The sequence below is a fragment of the Thunnus albacares genome, chromosome 13, assembly GCF_914725855.1.
Source record: "Thunnus albacares chromosome 13, fThuAlb1.1, whole genome shotgun sequence".
NCBI classification, from domain to species: domain Eukaryota; kingdom Metazoa; phylum Chordata; class Actinopteri; order Scombriformes; family Scombridae; genus Thunnus; species Thunnus albacares.
Window position 1 is genome coordinate 11,653,181 of NC_058118.1, and position 18,208 is coordinate 11,671,388.

Consider the following 18,208-nt stretch of genomic DNA (forward strand, 5'->3'; position numbering starts at 1 on the left):
ATTTTGCAGCTCACTGTAGCTATGCTGTGGAGACTGCTACACATATTATCATATTTATTACCAACTGTAAAATAACGTCAATATTTACATTTGTCTTTAATGAATCATTTAATGCAGATAAGATTTTCACCACCTGTTTGATAAACTACTGATTGCATCACTCCTAAGGTTACACAGGGGCTCATAATCAGTGGTGTATCCAACAAACTATTATTCCTATTAATCATTAATGGACAAAACGCAGGAGAATTCCAACTTTACAAGTGAATCTTGAAAAGTTGCAATATTAGAAACATCTTTAAGATAACAACACAACTAATTGCAGCCTCAAAAATTACCATAGTGCTGAACCCCTCTCTAACATTATAATATTCACAAAAGTAGGTTTTTTAGGCTGTTGTATTGGATTGAATTAGCTTGCCCAGGTCTACCGAAAACACTGATAACTCAGTGTATGTGGTTCTGAGGGACCACTCTGAACAGGTATGGCAAAATTCAAATTTTACACTTTTGTAAAGTTCAGTGATAGTAAAGAGTGATAGTAAACTGGAAATGGGAGTGTAAGCCACTTACAAAGTCCTTATTTTATTGAACAATGTTTCATATTGTGACAAGATTGAAAAAGAACTACCTATTTATCAATCACCTCACACCTATATTAAAAACAAGTGCATGTTGACACCACGGAAGTTAATCCATTGGTGGGGCTTGAAGTATATCATACCTGCAAGAGCCTTGATGCGTGAGCGCTCAAAGAGGCGAGCTGAACTGTTCTCATTATCCCAGTCAGTCTCTGCTGCCAGATCCCAGCGGTTGTTGATGTCATTGTACTGCTGCTGGATCTCCAAGCTGTCAAAGTCTGTCGGCGAGATGGTACTCATGGTGTCCAGGCTAGAGGAAAACACATCCAACCTGAAATTCAAACGCAAAAATACATACAAAGTCAGCGCATTCAGGGAAGGCAGGTGATATTACGTAATACCAGAGGCTCCACAAGACTGACCCTTGAAATGTTTGTGAGCTTATTTTTGGAAGATTTAGTTTAGAGACTGAACATATGAGAGATGATGTAATGTTACATACATCACCCACACTCTCCTCACAGCTTCACAGTTACACTCTAGTTTTATATTCTTAAATGACAGTCATATGCAAATAGCAGTTTGAACAGTACAACTGCCAGAGTGTGTAATGAGATAAAAACTTGGAGATAAGTACAGCAACTGACATGAAGTCGTTAGGTTAGCCAACCAATAATTGAATAGAACTGCTCCTGTAAGCCAGGGCACCTCCAGTAATCTCATTTTAGTGTGAGTGTTGAAGACAGAAAAAACCTCAACCCTAATTCGATCTTGACTTGTACATGTGCAAAACCTATAAAGCTACACACACACACACACACACACACACACACACACACACACAAACACACACAAAATGATGATATGAGAAACCTAGGAAGCAAAACCACCACAATCATACAGCAGTACAAACACAAGCGCACACACGTACACGCACACACACACACACACCACCTCGCAGTAGGCCTGGGTGGTAAGGATTAAACAAGTGTTTAATATTGTAAATATCGATATATATTGGATTTGTGCAGCAAGATTTTAGGATACCTGCTGATGCTTTCAGAAGATTTTTTCACTAAACAAAGTTTGCAACAAAAATCATTAATAATGTGGATATGAACTTAACAAGAGGTGACATTAATTATTTTTTTCACTCAGCTATAACAGTCAATAAAGCTTGGAAAAGTCTGTCTGTTAACTGGAATGGAGTCTTTGATACCAGGAAGACAATTTTAACTATTTCAAAATATTACACTGACCAAAATCCCCAGACAAAACCTAGCTCATGTCACAATACTGATATTAAATCAATGTATCACCAAGCTGTGTTCTGGTGCCTATTCCTAACTACTAATAAAAATGATATCATGTTAAATTTTATGGCTACTTTCACTTGTTCCTCAAAACAGTAGATGCTTGTGGCACTGATGTGCATCCTGGTGCATGTGTTGTTGGTAGAATATTTGATACAAACAGTATGGAGACCTGCTCATCAAAATATTGCTCTACAGCAGTACTAGTGGTCAAAAACCCACATAGTTCCTTTAATCAGTCTATACTCTCAGTCTCTGACCTTGCACTCACTGCTAGATATGCAACATCCCTCTTATTCTGCTGCTTGTACTAATTCAGCATCCAGTTATAAAAACAAGGGTACCATCATACGACAACAATGAATACTTAGTAAACAAGAAGGTCAATTTCTCCGACTGGCTGGGTCTCTGTATTTTATAGACAGATTTTATTTAAGCCAGATGCAAATGCATCTTTCCAATCATTGAAATGAATGGAGTATAAATTCTTTGAAAACTGCACAAGATGTTGTATGTTGTATGTTGTATACATGTTGTATATTCATGCTAATGTGTGTGCACATGCCTCAATTGGCTGTTAGAGACAGGTACAGATAGCTTCTACATCAAATTCGGTAAATCTTATTATACTATACTATATGTTAAAAGCTTAGTAACATTGTTAGTTCCTGAACTTGTGAGTGTTGTTAACTCAAAAGTTTAGCTGACAGGAGAAGGGGAGGAAAATCTGATATTTTAATATAACTTGAGATAAAAATATACCACGTCTGAACAGAGGACATACAATGCAGGACATCACAACTCAAACGTGTGCTATCATGTATAGTGTGCAGTTTATTGAGATTAATAGGAGTTGATTTCACTCTATTGTTTAAAATAACATATAACTGCATATGACCAGACAGATCCTGTCCTTAGTATTATGCACTGACACCCGATGGGGGATCAACATCAAGATTAATCCCTCCACCAGAGAGACCCATTAACTAGCTGGGGCCATTTGTTTAAGAGCATTGAACAGATTTATAGACTAGGTTGAGAAGTCAGTTTGCTAATACCTGTTAGTTTATCTTTTGTTGTGTCTGTTGTTATGTCTGGTCGCTGTAACTGACTACAGCAGCAAGCCAGGATACTATGATGGTGGATGAGAGAGAGAGAGAGGGTGTTGGGTATTTCTAGGCCTAAAATGACTGAGGACTGCAAACCCTGTCGTCTGGCTCAAGGTTCAATTCATTCATTTTTTAATCCATGGAAAGTGTAGTCCTCACATTTTGGCCATATAAACTCTCCATCATGTCTGGCATGATGAGTTTGTGTTAGATGGTGATGTGCTACAGTGAGAGGATGGAACAAAGAGATTCCAGGGAACAAACACGATGGTACTCTAGAAGATTAAATTGGCCACATAAGCAACACATCACAGATTAATTAGGCCATATATTCATTCTCTGTTTGATGTGATTGAAAAACACACTAACAGTTGATGACAGAGATTTATCTGGTTGAATGTAAAGCTTTCGGTAATGTGTCCACTAGGAATATCCATGGACAAGTCACGTGGAAATCGATAACAGACAGCGGCCAGAATCGATACCTATCAATACTGTATACCGCCAGGGTACAGCCAGGTTGGACCCATATCTATTTCCTGTATCATAAAGTGCAAAACACACATCATAGACAGCCAATAGCATCATTGAGCATACTGTATGAGTCAAAGAGGATGAATGAGAAGGTACAGATAAAATGGGGGTCCGTGGTCTCATTTGTATCGGTTTAGAGGTACTTGACATGAAAAAGTTTGTGAACCACTGTATTAGGCTACCCGGATACATTGGGCTTTGTTTTTAAATGTGACTATCAACCATAGAAGCTGAGATTTTGTTAAAATGATGATAGCTTATTCTGCTATGCAGTACAACATTTACATAAACAATATGTTATGTAAAATGAGTAGTAGTAAAATAAATGTACAACTTCTTAAGACTTTGATCACTAATTTCTCAAATATTCTTTGATGGTTTCAATTTTTAATCAACAAACCACAGCACTGCCCATCATCCCACCCCAAAATTGCACCATATTGTCAAGTTAAATCAAACACGTGACACACATTCTAGCTATTAAAAAATAAAACAAAAGCTTGGCAAATCTTATTAGGAGCAGATTAAGAAGTGGCTGGGAATAGAAACTAAATGCAGGGATTAAGGAAGAAGGCTGCAGAACAACGCCTCCTCACTGTCCCCCAACCTGTCACCTCCCCATTCACTGGCACCCCAGGAGTTAGCCACTGAACCCACTGTGCAGTTGTGTTTCTGTGTGTGTGTATAGGTAGGTAGTCAGTTTGCTGTGTTTATTCTTAAATTCCTCATATATATCTCTTAATTGGATATTCACTAGAATGTAGCAATAATCACTCAGTCAGTCCACTAATATCAATTTTGACAATTTGACCCCAATCAGTTCACGCCCTCAACACCATCGTGTCAAATTATGCAGCAAATGAATTAAAAAAAAACAAAAAAAAACAAGCAGGCTTACACCACACCACAGATGGTGGTGGTGCTGCTGACAAAGAGCTAAGTGGTAAGATTTCTCTGCAGCTTAAATAACCAAAACGTCACAACATGGAAGCAGGCACCACAAAGAGAACAGACTATCCAGGGCAGGCCTGGCAGTGATGAAGTCCATGACAATCTGTCTGTGGGAGTGGACCAGGGCGGGGGATGGAGGGGGCAGGACCAGTGAGATCGGCAGTCTCTCCTTGTTGTGAGTATGAAGAGGCTCAGCTCAGTGTCTGCGTTAATCGCTCCTCAATGGATCAGACAAACAATCCCCTGACCTACTATACAACCTACTGTACTCATCCTCCCACACACACAGTGGCATGAAACCACACACACGCTGAGCTGACCTATTACATCCCCCACCACCACCAACCTTCTCAAACACACACTGCTTCTAAAAGCCACACACACAAATCCACCCACTCAGCATGCAACCATATATATATATATATATATATATATATATATATATATATATATATATATATATACCAGCATCCAGCACACAAAATGGGTCGGTTCAACACCTACAATCAAGCCTGAGTGATGTACAATTCTTCCCCCTGGACCAGAGCAAAACCAAATCAGGGAAGAACTCCTAAACAACTGTATCCTTGCTCAGCAAGGGGAAAATGAATAAAAGGACCCTCTTGAGCCCAATATTTTCCATACACAGTGGAAAACTGGAGACATCAGATGTTAGCCCCAAAGCTACTGCAGTGCAACTCCCAACAATACAGCTCATATCGGAAAAAAAAGACAAAGACAGGCAGACAGACAGATGTGGCACAAAAGGGGGCATAAAGGAGGTTCCATGAAAGAAAATCCCCTCGAGGCCTAATCCACAAATACATAACAAGAGACACACATTAATGTAATGAAAGATTTATAATCTGTCACGTATCCTTCATATATCAATATGCCTTTGAAAAATTCATTTTCTAAACACCAGTGCATTCGAGACAAACCAAAAATAACACAAAAGATGCTGCTGTCAGAATCAGTCTATCGTTGCAATAACTGGGGAACATTGCAGGGCTGTATGGACACAATACAAATTGAGTGGACTCGATACTAATTTAATGACAGTATGTCTTCAATATTGATAAAAAATGGTGCGTAACAAGACAATAACAGAGCTAAGCTTTCTTTAAACTCAAAATGGAAGGGGGACATGTACCATGTGACTGTTAAGAAAAATAGTGCTTCTGAGAAAGGGAAGACTGAAAGTGGGGCACCTAGGAATGCCTCAGGGCTAAAAAGCCCAGTGTCTGACCCAGCAGACACACATCAGGCTATCGTTCACAGCACAGTGACACAAGCTAAGAAAGCAGGGCAGAGCCAGCGGCATGATAGGCAGCGCCACCACCTCTTTCTGTCTCACTCTCCATCATCCCTCCTCCCCTCTCAGAGCTGGTTCACTTCGCCCAGCTGGTCTGTTTGTCACAGCACCCATTAATCAGGGACAGAGAAAAAGAGAAATAGAGCCCACAATCAGTCGCCTGCAGGGAATTAGGCCGGTGCACATTAGCCAGCCACACAGCCACTGAGCACCAGGGGAATAGGGTAGACACACACACACACACACCACTCCCTGTACTGCCAAACAAAGGAGCTAGAAGCTTCCACACAACTCCTTACCGAAAGCCATCATAAAAATAAGCTTGACTCTATTTTTTAAAAATGGAAGGCAGGAAAAAATAAATGTGTCTTGACTGTCTTACTGTTCTGACCATCAGGGACATCATCAGTGGAAAACTGGGCAACAGAACTCAAGCTAATCACAAGTAGTCAGGTACAGTATGATACTTATTCATAATACATCATTATTATGCATGATGATTGCTATGCAGTCAAGAACCTCACATAAACTAATTTTAATGAGGTAAAGCTGAGGTGACACCACTGTGTTGCCCCAAATTAGTCTGCCTGTGATACTCAGATGAGTCTGGAGGGTGGGGGGGCAGATCCCAAAATGCAGCGCACAAAGCCCCCCCGTCAAACGGGCCCCATACAATGGAGGAGTCAGCAGAGAGTTGAGGCCAGCCGTTCAAGCCTTTCCTGTTTGCAGAGATGAAACAGCCAGAGACACATATGCATTAGAGGCCCCTCCGCAGGCTGCTGATCCTGGCCTGAATGCCCTGCTGAATAGGACACCAGAGGTCCTTTGTTGACCTGTAGCATCACATTCATCAAACACTCAAGCGGCCAGCATGCCCTCCACACATGGATGTAGACATGTTACTTTGGTTTTGGGCACCAGCTCTGAATAGAGGATAACTGTACATTTTTATGATTTATTAAAATAGATGTATTTTCTTATTTTTGGATTGCTATTTTTGTCACCAAAGGTTTTTTTTTTGTTTTTACTAAATCAATTAGCAGATTTTAAATAAGCAGTAAGTTAAAGGTAGAGTCAGCGATTCTAATCCAATACACTTTTTGTCAAATTCAGCAAATATCTCCTCACGGTCTGCTAGCTGTCTGTTCTGTGTGTGTGCTGAAAATCCGGTGTCCATACACAGCACTGACTCTGTAAATGAGCATGTAAACACAGTGGCTCGGACCGAGCCACATGACACTACTCTGGCCAATCAGCAGGGGGCGTTAATGCTCGTGCACAGGATGGGGCGAAGTCATCAGAGCAGCTGTCTGTGTGAGGACATGACAGTCTCCCGTCTCCAGCTCCCGTTGAATGGTGAGGGAGGGCTGGCGAACTGGAGGGAGAGAGGCCATGGCCAATTCACACAGAAAGTGTTTTCTCACAACAGATACGCTTCCATTTTATTAAATCTATCAATCCACACTGCAGCCCAACCGATCTATCAGTCAGCTGCCAATATTGGCCCATCACAGATAAACTGTTTTGGTTCAGGGGGTTTGGGGGGGCAAAAGTTGGGAGACTCAGCAGCCACACATTTCTTGGGGAAACAACAATGAGACTTTTCTTGGTCTTGACAAGCTGTAGCATTTATTAACTGACACACTGTAGCCTGTACTGTGCATGTACTGCCAGATTGACAACTTACTGCTAACCTTTTCCTCTGCTGCGCTTGAGTTCACCGTCACTTTTCTGCTGCTCACTCTCACTCAACCACTCATTCACCCACTACGCATATATACTACCCACTGCCCTATTCCTTAAAAGGAGCTACGCTACCAAGAGTTTCCCAGGCAACGACACAGAGGTCAACTCACGTTTGAAACAGCGCTGCACAGAGGCTCCCAAACGCTGTTGATTTCCAAATGAATGGATATTTGGGGTTATTTTTGGCATTAAAAAAAAAATGTTTGGCCTGGCAGGGGTTCTCGTTGGCCTGGCAGCCCGCCAGGCCTATACAATTATAGGGGAACACTGGCAGTGTAATAAACATGGCGCAACCTAGGTACTGGATGTGCCTGTAACTATAAATTTGTAATATCAGTCAAATCAATATCACTTATTAATATCAGGCAGCAGCTTACTAATGTTTTTCACCTCACTGGTTTACTTCAACGCCTGTGGAGATCTTGTGATTCCCGTTCCCACTGGAGCAGAGTGAAACCCTGAAAGCCCTTTGCATGTAAACAGGAATATTAGTGGAATATTCATTTTCATTAGCCATGTAAACAGCTTAGTATGAATACTGTCTTTTATCAGGAATAAGGGCAAAAACCGGAATATTTTGTGCATGTAAATATAGTCAAAAATGAGTAAACAATCAGTAGAAGTAACACGTTTCACATCTGAACTCTCAAAGAATAATCTGTAATAATCTCACTGATACAAATTATGTGCATCTCAAAAGTTTAAAGTTATGTAACATTGCTTTACAGGGAATTTGAGATAATGCACCTGATACATCTTCACAATCTTCTTCCCACTGTGGCAATTCTGGCCCATCCAAAGCATTAGTCTATTTATAATACCACCACGTTTAGATTCAGAATGGCCACAGATTAGACAATGCAAGGCAGACATTATAGTGGTTTCTGCTCCTGTCCTGTATCTGTTTCTGAATGAGTCCTGGGCTTAGCCTGTGCTTTGAAGTACATTTGGCTGGAAGTCATAGTAGCAGCATCAATCTCCAGGGATGCCAGAAATTCAAATTAAAAACATGAATGATGAAATATTCATGCAGATCAGGCTAATCCACCGTGGACTGGTTCTTGCCATTTTTAAAACACACAAGACCAAGTGCAAGGATGAGTACTGTCAGCATGGCTACATGTCCCATCATTTTGTATCACGTGGAGGACTCAAGGAAGGCTTACTTGAAGTGGTCTGCTTCTGTGTGTGTGTGTGTGTGTGTGTGTGTGTGTGTGTGTGTGTGTGTGTGTGTGTGTGTGTGTGTACGTGTGTGTGTGTGCGCACGCGCGCATGCGTGCACGTACGCGCGTCGGTGCTGATGCTAATGCATTGTGCTCATCAGATTCATACTAGATTCATATTAGTGGTTTTCTTGAATTTACTGAAGTAAGAAATTTTTTATTGGGTTCGAAGTCTTTACACGTATTCAAATACTCATACCACCCAGATCAAAATCAGAATTGTTAGAACTGCCAGAGAGATACTGCACTTTCAGACTCCCGAGGGGGTGCACAACATTTTGTGACCCTGTGTTCAGAATTTCTGCCTCTGCATGAAAAGTCAAGGAGGCACTGAACATAAAACAACCTAATCTTAAAAAAAGAGTGGGTATGTTAATTAATACTGTACTGTAAATACAGCTTTAATAGTGCAGGAGGTGCTGCAATTACATAAAATTTGAAAGAGCTCTGAGAAATCAGCCTTGTTTTCCATATAGCTGTGTGGTTTTGTTCAGCTCCTGGCTGCTCATAAATGGCCCTTTGATTCCTTTATTCTTTCTCCGTCAATTTTCTGACATTATTAAAAATAGAGGAGATGAGTTAACTGCCCTCGCCCTGAACTACTGAGCATTTAGCTGTGTTTGTGGCTCCAACTTTGAGTGTTACGCAGTGCACTCCAGTTATCATACTCACTCGTTTTTAGGTTTGTAGAATACAAGCCTGAACTACAAGGCTCTAAGTTTAGAGTTAATGAGGTCAGACTCATTAGACTCACCAGAGAATGTTTGTCTAGTATTCCCAATATTATCAAATTGCTTTCATGTAGGCAAAATATTAGCATCTCCCATCAAACAAGTATGATGCAGCAAAGTGCAAAGGCTGAGTTAAGCAGTATGTTTAGAATTAGCTGTAATATGAATTGTATTTATTTTAGACACATAGACAAAGAATAATGTAATTTATTGTTTGTGCAGGTCATTGCAATAGTCACACTATAAAATCAAAGGTTTAAAAGGCAAATATAGACACAAGTGAATTAAGGCTTGTTGTATGGACCTGCATGCCAAGTATGAGTCTTCTCTGGAACATAAACGCTATCAAAGCACTAAAATATCTTTAGACTAACCTTACTCATTGGCTACATTTACATTATAGATGCAGGATAATTTGCCATTAATATTTATGACACAGCTCTCCTAAAAAAGTAAATTCATATTTTATGCAGATGACACAGTTGATCAGGAGAGTGCTTTGGTTAACTTGCCCTCAGTTGGTCTTAAGATAAAAATAAAATGAATCTTATGTTACACAAAATGAGTTAAGTTTTGGAGATAATTTTGATATTCTTTGTCCTGCATCACTTCTTTTTAAAGATGTTGTAATAATCATGCTGATGGTCTACTTTTTAAAACTCTGAAAATAAACAGGTACATCCTTTTGAGTGAAAACTTCATATTTATCTCCAGAATGCTGACTTTTCAGGAACAAAGTAAAACTGCATCAGTCTTGTGCTAATAAACCTATCTGAATTGATCTAACTTGTCTAAAACATCTCATAACTCGAACGGATTTTAGGATTTTGTGATCTCCTAGGAGAGCATGTTTTTACAGATTACTAAATATTGTAAAAACCCATTAACCAAGCCTACAGTTCTTTTCCTTGTATTTACATGTATCTAATGTTTTTCAAAGCATTTTCTCAATTTTCTGTCCAGCAGTTAAAGGACCAGTGTGTAAGATTTAGTGGCATCTAGCGGTGAAGCTGCAGATTGCAACCAAATGAATACACCTCCCCTCCCAAGCATGTAAAATCCTACAGTGACTGCAAAACTCACAAAAAATGTGAAAGGCCCTCTGTAGAGCCAGTGTTTGGTTTGTCCACTCTGGGCTACTGTAGAGACATGGCGGTGCAACATGGCAGACTCTGTTGAAGAGGACCCACGCCCTATGTAGATATAAAGGGCTCATTCTAAGGTAACATAAACACAACAATCTTATTTTCTTATTTTCAATTCTTATTTTCTTGGAATTATACACTAATTAAAACATACTTATGAATATTATATTCCATTTCTACCAAGTATTTTCTGCTAGATGCCACTAAATTCTACACACTGGACCTTTAAAGCGAGAGCACAGCAAAGGATGGAAGTGCCTCTTCAATTGTTTATTTCATTGACCTCAAGTCATCATCAATGTCACTTTCTGGGCTTAACAACACACAGCATACTTGCCAACAGCTTTGCTTTCAGGGGGTTTACATTTGACATAACTACATTGGAAAGACTGGATAAATTTAGGAGGAAAAGCAAAATGACGACCCCTACTAAACTCTCCACTGTACTCCGAGGTGTTGTACTATATATACCTAAAAAATAAATGTTAACTGATAAGCTGCACATCAGAAAGCAGCAGTAGTTGCATGAGGAGTATGCTGGGTTAGTGATATGGTTCACTGCAGCACAATGAAAGTGTGAATGGCAGGAATTGAAAAAAAAGCTTGTTCGGGAGGGATTTTGAGAATCAGCACTATGGGGGGCCCACATTCACAGTCCCTTTCCATTGTTGAGTGCTGTTCATCTAGCCAGCCATCCAGCCAACTAACAGCCATTTCTCATCCATCTATCATCACAACCCGTCTGTCTCACCATCAAAAAATCCTCTATGGTTATTTTAAGCTGTGGCCATGAAAACAATAATTATAAGATCTCACCGGGATTTTCTAAGGCAAGAATTATCAACAAACACACTATATACAGTCTAATAACATGATGTTAGTGTATTTTTCCAGTTTCTTTTGGTATATAACTGCGCTAACTGAATCACTAAGCTTAGTCTAATGTTATACAGTGACTGAGAGAGAACTTTTATCACAGCAACACACAAAGCCCATCCCACAAGTCAGAGTTCATCTTCCCTTCTTCAATACATTTGAAAAACACACGATATAAACTCACATTTACAATACAAGAATTCCTCTTTCACATAGCCTACATCTATCTTAATTGGCCAGCATGTAGAATTACCTTGTCAAACAACAACATGGATGGCACCATAAGCTGCTAATATGGATATAATAGATAAATCTGCAGATATTCTCTGCAGATTTATCAAATACATGCATTGGATGGATTTTTTAGTACTCCACACAGGCAGATCCAGTATTGTATGTGTGGCAGTTTGCCCATAAAGATCTGAAGGAGGACTACTCACAGCTTATGGTGTTTTGTGTGTTTCTGTTCCGCTTAAAAGACAAACGAACAGAGGAAGCCTGGATAAGCCATGAAAGAGACAAAGAAACAAAAGAACTGCACAAATGCCGATAAATAATTCTAATAAGTAAAATAATAAATAATAATAAGTACACTGTGTGTTTTGATGCACAATTACACTATTATTTTCCTTCTAATTTCCCCATTTGAGGTTTGGTCGTGTCCCAGCAGGCCTCGGCTGTTAGATTTCAACCACAGCTCCAAAGAGATGTTGCTAATTATTAAATAGATTGTATGTGGCCTGCTTCAACCTTACACCTACTGCTGCCTGCAGACAATGCTCCATGAGCATCATTTCAAGAGGTGAAGTGTAAGGAAAGTCATCATGTCGCCCTCTGGTGGTACCATTACAAGCTTAATGAAAAACGGCCTGAGTTACCCATGGGGAATTTTGTGTAAATTTCACTAATTTATTTGCTGAATCGAAGATATGGAATTTACTGGAGGTTGAATTTTAAATACATATGTTTTATAGATCATTACAAACGACTGATCTGTTCTTATATTTATGTTCATATATATCAATATTTGTAAAAAAAAAAAAAAAAAAAAAAAAATGAAATCTGTGTGCGGGAAGATAAATTGGCATTTACTCCCCAATGAATGTAACACACAGTATGGACAGATGATATTGATCTAGATCTAGATTAATCTAGATTTGAGGGATCTAAAAAGCAAAAGCCACTTTTTAACAATACAGATCTTAACATAAGAAAAGGAAAACATCTGAGCTACAGAATTTCACAATCCTACACGATATATGTTGTTTCATATCACAGTGTTGATTATGTATCGGCAGATCTCCCTGCTTTAACAGGCAGGAATGAAACCGACCTCAGACTGTAGGTTGTTTTTAAATGGACGTATACGAATAATATCAAAGTATGAAAGTTGCAACTAATCTATTTGGTTTTTAATCATACTGTCTTACTGACTTGATGAACAGAGTTGTGTTTTGTAGATAATGACATGGTGGTAGGAAAGTAAAACTTGAAAGTACTGAATGCTGCAAGCCACACAGAAATGTAGGGTGCAATGCAATGCACAATAAATCTAGACTGCATTCTGTTTGTCTTTCCTCGTGCCAATTTTCACATTTAAAAATGGAATTAGAAAATAATCTTCATAGGGTATTGATGTGTTTACTTGGACAAAACCTCCAAGGAGGAGACGTCAAACTTGCTTGATTAATTTCTCACAGTGTTAGGATTATATTTGGTTGCTCTATTGTCATCCGAGCCATCAAGTCAGACAACAGACTGTATATAAAGCCGTTGCTTGGTTTGAGGACAGTGGAGCAGGGAGCAGCAATAACCAAATATAAATGGCTGACCCTCTACAAGAGGCTGCAAAATGTTTAGAGGGGGTATCTGGGGGCAAGAGCTACCTGAGCGGTTCACCTCTGGGCAAACAAATCCTTTTGTCCAGAAGAGCCAGACCTAAGCTAAAATAATCGATTGCAGAGGATTGTCTGTAATCGATACAGGTTAGGTCTGCCCAGGTGAGTGACAGGCCAGGTCCTCGCTAAGTAAAATAACAATGAAATTAATGAAAAAGAGTCACTCGGCAAAGCCTAGGCAGGAAATTAAAAAGACTGAAGTGGGGTATGGCTAAACAGGACTCATTAACAATAGGCTACAAATAAAGGAAAGTGACCATCAAATTACAACCCACTTGCTACAATGATGAATTGATTTTGTTGCTTTAGTTATCTACTAAAGTTAGACATGTATTTATATTTAAAAATCTATTTAATTGCTATAATTTTTTCATATTTATCGGTGTTATCTGTCTTCCATAAAAACCTGTTTCTAGGTCACAAAGAAGAGGAGGAGGCACAGTGGGAAAAGGAGGAGGCATTTTAAGTGCAACAGAATGAATGCCTGGTTTTCTATCCTACCCTCTAGATGCCTCCATGTATTGCATTCAGCTTGCAATTAAAGTGTAAATCAGTCCCTGCATATAAAGTGGACTGAAAAACAGAAGTATGTTGTATTGAGAACCACTGACATAGAATAGTAATGACTATCCTCTAATGGAGAGACCATAGGTTTGGTTCCACAAAACCACCATATGCTTGAAAAAAAAAAATTCCTGAGCCACTTTTAAGTGTTCTGGCCAAGAAAAGCAGTTAAATGCCATCAATATAGATGTTTTTCACAGATACAAGTTGCTCAACCCCTTTCACATAAGAGGGGATTCCCACTTAAGGATAGCCAATGTTACCCCTCTAATCCTTCCTTAACTACTGTACAGTGATCTCCTACAATGTCTCATCCTTTCAGCTTTCTTTCTTGGATTTCCTCTATAGATTTCAGAAAATCATCCAATCCATCCTTGAATATAACCCTTCTTTGCCAATGGGGGCCTCCCACTAGCCAATGTGATCCCTCTCCTCCTTAACTACTGTACAATTTTGTTGTACAGTGTTTCATCCTTTCAGTTCTCATTCTCTGATTTCCCCTATAGATTTCAATAAAATCACCAACCATTCAAGAAAATAACCCTTTCATCACTTCTACTCTCCATCATGGATGTTATCTGCCATATATGCTATACAAAAACCTTTTCATTTCAAAGATTTGACAGGCATTAAGATTAAAAAGCTAATTTCATTATTATGCATGCCTGTGTGTTTTTGTTTTCTGTCGCTGTAACAATTTTTTTCCCCAATTAGCTGTTGTCTCTGGGCCATGAAACATGGTTATACACGTGGTGGCCAGCAAATGTCAGCTCTCACTATCTGCAAAATGACATGCTTGACGAGGATGTAGCGAACGTATACTCTTCAAAACAACTTGCTCATTGGCCATTGTTTTCACAAATATCTTTTGCTAGTAAGCCCACCTTTTAAAAACACTTTTACCTGATGCATCCATGCCATGACTCACAGTCTAGGCCAGACACGCAGTATAAATCTCAGTCCTATCATAACATAACCACACAGCCCACAATGTCGAAAGCACAATTGCAGCTTTTCAAGATGCCAGCACTATACCACATCTTAGTAAGAAACCAAAAAAAAACTACCTGGCTAGGAGGCAGGAAACAAGGCTTAGTTGGTTAAATAGCAGATGTTGAATCAAACATCTACATGGTGATTGTACAAAACACGCAGATAAAAATGTGGCTGCGTTTGTCATCGATTCAAACAAAGGCAAGAAGAGACAGACATAGAGAGATGGTTCCCCAATAACTACACAAGGCGTTGCAGCCAGATACACCTCTCAACCAGGCAGCTAACATACCACAATTACATATGGGTTTATTTGACCTAAAATCTCTTTCAGACTTTCAACAAAGGTATTTGCTGCGATACAATAACGTTATCTGTTGGCTTGGACAGCTAATAGCGGTAGTAAGCTAACAGCAGTCACCTGAATATCACAGACTCCCCTCGCTCATTAGCTTTGTTATTAGTGAGTAGCCTACTGGTTGTGGAGGATAAAAAGACAACAAAAAAATCACGCTTACCCCTTATATTGTCTTCTGTTATAGAGGTTGTCGATATTATTTCTACCGCGTCACTATATGCGATATTTCAGCAGACATGAAAAATATCTTCCCTCGCTACCGACGAGTGCGACTAAGCTAATTCAAATTTTAACGGTTAAAAATCCCAGGTGACACTGATAACGTCTTTCCGTTAAATCCGCATCCTCGAAAAAAAAAGACCTTTTTCCTCCGCGCTGCTAGCAGTGCAGCGCGTTACGAAACCAAACCAGGCTCTCTCTCTCTTTTTTTCTTTTTTTTTTGTCTTTAAATCTAGCTTTCATACAAAACGGTCAGCGGTGGGGAATATAGGCGAAGACGAGAGCCCGTTTTGAGGCAGGTATGAGACGGATATCCGCAGCAGCAGCAGCAGCAGCAGCAGCAGCTTCTTCCCCCCGCGGCCGAGCATCCGAAGGGCCGTCCGCTCGTGCCTCGCTCACTCCGGCTCCCCTGTACTCTCGTTCAACAGGGAGAAGAAAGAAAAAAGTGGACGTGGTGGTGGTAGTTAGGGGTGTGCGTGGGTGGTGGTGGTGGTGGTGATGGTGGTGGTGGGGGGGATTGTGGGTGGGTGTGCGGGTGGGTGGATGCTGAACCCTTCACAGTCACATGGGAAACACCGTGTGCACATATTCAGTATTCTCAACAATAACCCTGGGAGAAGCAGATGCTCAGTCCCTGTGTCTGGTGCTGTCCCTGGTGCTAAAACTGAAAGCCTTCACATGTCATTTCAAGAAAGACTTTTGAAAATGATGTGTAGCCTTGCAATCTGGTGATGCATTTAATCAGGATATTCTACAAATGTCAGCATAGAAAAACTAGTATAATTTAGATTGAATGCACCACCAGTCCACATTGAGTTGCAGCCACTTTTGAGCATCTCACTGGTCCTTAAAGCCTCAAAATCTCCAACTGGACTGACACAATAATCTACTCTAGGATTTAGTAATAAGGGAATCAATAGGATGATGTCTTTTACTTTGGTTAACCTCATTCAATGTCATTAACAGACATTACATTCATAAATAAAATACAGTACTGCAAACATATGCAACAATATTCACACATTATATTGCAGAATTACATTATAGTAATCCATTAAAACATCTCACTTATATCAGCCCTACTTATTGACTCAAAAATTATTTTTAAAAATTAAAAACCCATAAACACCACAACCTTGGTGTCCTTTTTTCAGGTTTTCCTCCCATCACTTTACCATTTCATCTCTGAGAACTGCTGCTGCACTAAATTATTCCTGAGAGGGTATGCAGCACCTGGCTGGTGTATGACATCAAGCAAGTCATAAGGAACTGGGTTATTCATAAAGTCCTGAAGGATTCTCATGCAAGAGAGTCTCAAGACTGGGATAAGTGTTTTCCCCTGTGTTTTTTTTTTCTTTTCATCACACAGTATAGTAATGAGCAGAGCAGTGATTTGATGGTTATTACAGTTGAGTTCGAAAGGATCCAGTCAGAGACTCCAAAGAGGGACAAACTCTTGTTGGTGGCCTCTAGACAGACACTAAAGAAAACTCCAACACCTACATTATTTTTGGGTATTTGTGTTCTCTGTCTGCACTGTATCAGTCTCTCTATAGGGTGGGTATCTGTGAGTGTGGGTGTAGCTGAACCAACAAAGTGGTAGTGGTGAGGGCTTTATGTGATGATGGGTCTGTTAGGGAGGGCTGAGCAGTTTGGAAAATAGCACGCTACTCATTATACACAGTTAGTGGTAATGAAAATGCTCTGCTGTGTTGTTAGTGTGGTTGCAGTGTTTTGCATTTTTGCTGTGAATGTATTATGTGTGAAGCTTTCCAAGTGGGCCGGTTCCTTTAACTGCAGCTTTAGTATAACTGGTTGATATTGATTTGAACTATCAATATATTTCAGCTGCTGAAACGTTTGTATTGCGCTACAATCCTGACTCAACAGACCTATTACAGTGGGCTTGATGGACAGTTGAACTAAGGTGAGACAAGTCTCCATTGGTTTAAAATGGGGTCTTGTAGTCAAAGAGTACTTGAGTCAAACTCAAAGGATAGGAAGACAGAGGAAACGATAAATCTTATAAGAAATGAGGAGCCATAGAACATAAGAAAATTGTTACAAATTGTTTACACAGAAGCACCATGATTTTAGTTTGGATCAGAATTGTTATTTGCAGGATTTGAAACAGAATATTTAACACACAATTTCACTCTTTGAAAGAAAATGTATTGTCTAAGCTTGACAACATAAACTCAAAGGTATGCCATGAGTCTGATTGCTACTGTACTTTAAAATATTTTTAAAATATTTAAGGGGTTATACACAATATATGCTCCCATAATGGTATATTCATAGTTATTTTAATATAGATGGAAACGTTTTTTTCAAGTGGTGGCCTAGAGAAATGAGGTTTGAGATCAACCTGAGGTCATTACCACTGTTGAGATGCCTTTGAGCGAGATCCTTAATCACCAGCTGCTCCAGCAGCACCGCTCAGTTGCCAGCAGATAAGACTGAGGTTGTAATGGGGAGCTTCCATGTTTGAATTTGTGACCAGGATGTTCCTGAGAAAGAGAACACTGGTCTAAATGAAAGTACCCTGATAAGTAACCAAAACACAGTGAAATATGCCAAAGCCTGAAAAACAGTTTTAAAGATATGATGTTAATTGAAGTTGTCGGACTTTGTTTAAAGGGACATTACAGA

The 18,208-nt window shown here is 39.7% G+C and overlaps 1 protein-coding gene across 2 annotated transcripts in view; it reads right to left on the bottom strand.

Annotated features, from left to right (window-relative positions):
* LOC122994956 (spectrin beta chain, non-erythrocytic 1) overlaps nucleotides 1-16,037 on the bottom strand; it is a 53,904-nt gene extending 37,867 nt beyond the window's left edge. For both annotated transcript variants that reach the window (XM_044369780.1, XM_044369782.1), the window contains exons 1-2: nucleotides 15,498-16,037; nucleotides 725-912 (exon numbers count right to left, since the gene is read on the bottom strand). In XM_044369780.1, coding sequence (XP_044225715.1) covers nucleotides 725-881 — 157 coding nt within the window. In that variant the 5' untranslated portion in view covers nucleotides 882-912; nucleotides 15,498-16,037. The remainder of the gene's footprint in view (nucleotides 1-724; nucleotides 913-15,497) is intronic.
* Between the last annotated feature and the right edge of the window lie 2,171 nt (nucleotides 16,038-18,208).